The sequence below is a fragment of the Apaloderma vittatum genome, unplaced genomic scaffold, assembly GCF_000703405.1.
Source record: "Apaloderma vittatum isolate BGI_N311 unplaced genomic scaffold, ASM70340v1 scaffold9724, whole genome shotgun sequence".
Taxonomy (NCBI): Eukaryota; Metazoa; Chordata; class Aves; order Trogoniformes; family Trogonidae; genus Apaloderma; species Apaloderma vittatum.
The window spans coordinates 23,395-26,345 of record NW_009712087.1 but is presented as its reverse complement, the minus strand read 5'-3'; the positions used below and the strand labels follow the sequence as shown (position 1 = coordinate 26,345).

The 2,951-nt window shown below is 39.8% G+C and overlaps 1 protein-coding gene across 1 annotated transcript; it reads right to left on the bottom strand.

Annotated features, from left to right (window-relative positions):
- Positions 1-1,604: 1,604 nt before the first annotated feature.
- LOC104268357 (olfactory receptor 6B1-like) lies at positions 1,605-2,543 on the bottom strand. The gene has a single exon (XM_009867853.1). The coding sequence runs from the start codon at positions 2,541-2,543 to the stop codon at positions 1,605-1,607; it is 939 nt and encodes a 312-aa protein (XP_009866155.1).
- Between the last annotated feature and the right edge of the window lie 408 nt (positions 2,544-2,951).

The following is a 2,951-nucleotide window of genomic DNA, read 5'->3' as shown; positions in this document are numbered from 1 at the left end:
GCAGTGAAAAACTGGTTCTTTCCTCAAACACGACATAGCAATGGCACTGTGGTTCCGATTAGTTTACAGCTCCTTCGACTCAGCTGCAAAGATGAAACGTCTCCTCCTCTTTATCCATATGGCCCTATTGCACCAGTCTTGGCATCATTACTTGCCTCATTTTGTCTGCTCTCCATCCCTTACATGCAGCACAGAAATTCTGTACCATGTAGAAGAGTAAATATCACAGGTTATAAGGTAATTCTTGGATATATTATTAAAAGCATGAGCTTTTATATTAACTTTTAAAACTGTTACAGTATTTTCAGTCCATTGAAGGGCTGCAGGAAGGCAACAGAATCGCAGGACTTTGTGCTTGGAAATGCAGGAATCTTGGTTGTAACTGAATGAGACGTCATTGTAGTTACACCTCAAGTGTTTTAACCATAGTGTAATTCCAAATAAATTAAAAAACTAAATTAAATAAATGAAAAAGGACTCCTTAAAAGCAGTGTATATTAAGATCCATAAGGGAAACACATTGCTGTTGTGGAACAGAGATGTGGCAGTGAACAGCACACACAACACACTGGCAGAAAACCTGGGTGAACAGATGCAAAAGCCTTTGGAGTACGTTACAATCAAGGGATTGCTAAGCGACACGGCCAGTCTGTTGAAAAGACACCGAGCCCTGAACATTATCAGTGTCTGACACTGTGATATCTTTAGCAAAATGACCACAGACCACTCTCTTGAGCAAATTAATTTAATACTGCTTGTGTTGACAAAGGCAGGAAAGATGCCACTGACTCCTAAAAGACACAAAATTCCCAAACAATCGTATGTTCTCTTATATTCAGTGACTTTGGCAGAATTTACAGAACAGAAATTAATTAAAATGTCCTACAAAATGTGGGAAAAAAAGTTATTTTATTTACAGTGACCAGGCTTTAAAGTGTTCAGGTTTTTTAGAGTATTTATTTCATCTTTCCCCAAGATGCTGGGCTTCTCCCATTTCACTGTGACCACTTTCTTTCCTTCTGCTGTTACTCTCCTCCAGGAGGACTGATTCAGGTTGCTAAGTACAGACTTCATGCAGAATATGAAATACTGTGGAGTGCCTAAGACTTTCGTTTTGGACAGGCAGATATGATCCAGGAGCTGTAGAAAAGACTCTTCCTTTTAACTTCACATTTGTAGATCAAGTATCATACCGAGGTTTTTAAAACATTAGACATGTGTCTATAGTTAGATACACATTGTCAGGTATTGCCTGGAACTGGATCACATTAAGAGATGTGATTAACTATTAACAGAGCATTTCAATTGTGTTCTCAAAGCACTGAAGCGTGATATCCGAGATGTCTTTTTGTTCCCTGAAGGGCCTGTGAGTCAAATCAATAACGTCATTGTGCATAAGCCTTCACCAGAGAAGAAATATCATTTCAAAGTGAAGGGTGACTTGCGGAGGATGGGTGGTCATACGTATGCTTCAGTTCCTTGAGGTACCAGCATTATGATGGTTGCAGTTCTAAGTGCAGCCTAAATCTTGAAACCTTTCCTTCTAACTTTCATTACACTCTGTTCATAAGGAACTAGCTTAAAGGTGGACAGCAGTGGACTGTCTAACAGGCAGTCTGTCTAACACTGAAGATTTTTTTTAAAACCCCTTTAACCTCCTGGTTCCTCAGACAGTAAATGAAAGGATTGAGTATAGGAGTTACAATAGTGTACACAATAGACACCAGCTTGTTTAGGTCAAAAGGGTGGATTCTCTTGGGCCGGGCATACATGAAGAGAGTGGCTGAAAAGAAGATGATGACTACAGTGAGGTGGGAAACACAGGTGGAGAAGGCTTTCTTCTTTCCCTGGACTGTAGGGATATGCAGGATGGTGCCGATGATGCGTATATAGGAGATACTCGTGACGGAGAGGGGAGCCAGCAAGATAAGCAAGGCCAGGATGAAATCCACCATTTCAGCTGTTGTCATGTCAGCACAGGATATGTTCAGCGGGGGACGGATGTCACAGAAGAAGGGGTTGATGACATTGGAGCCACAAAAAGACAGCTGAGAGATGAAAAACACTTTCAGCATGGAGGCCAAGAAGCCAATGAGCCAGGAGCTTGTCGCTAGTTGCATGCAGATTCCATGGCTCATAATAACCACATAGCGCAGGGGACAGCAGATGGCCACATACCGGTCATAAGCCATGACTGCAAGGAGCACACACTCGGTACAAATAAGGGAGCTGAAGAAGTAAAGCTGGGTCATACAGCCTTCAAAAGATATATTCTTGCTTTCAACAAGAAAATTCACTAGCAGTTTGGGGACAATGACTGAGATGTACCAAGCTTCCAGGAAGGAGAGATTGCTGAGGAAGAAGTACATGGGCTTATGAAGCTGATGGTTCATCTTTATCAAGATAATTATGAGTATATTTTCCAAGACGGTCAGCATGTAGGCTACCAGGAATATCACAAAGAGCAACATCTGAAGTTCCATGACGGTTGGAAATCCCAAGAGAATAAATTCTTGAACTTTTGTGCTGTTTCTCTGCTTCATGGCAAAGGATGTAGCATCAACCTTCAGAGAACAAGTAAAGGCAGTGATAGAGAAAATATATGGAATATTTTTAAAATCAAAGAAATAGTGACAAGAACTACAGGGAAGAAAAGAAAAACTGTCATGTTGTAAAGAAAAAAGAACAATTCATACTGATAAAAAAGGCGAAACATGAGGAGAGAGAGAAAATGAAGAATGTTGTTACATTCAGATCATACACATTTTCGTAGAATCATATCATAGAACAATTCAGGTTGGAAAAGACCCTTGGGATTTTGAAGATGTAAGAACAAATTCAATGTGATATTTTTATATCTCATTCATTTTCTGTATCTCTATCGATCCACCTTTTTTTAAAAACTGATAAAATAATTTTCATCTGTAATTCTCAATTTCTACAGGTCAAAA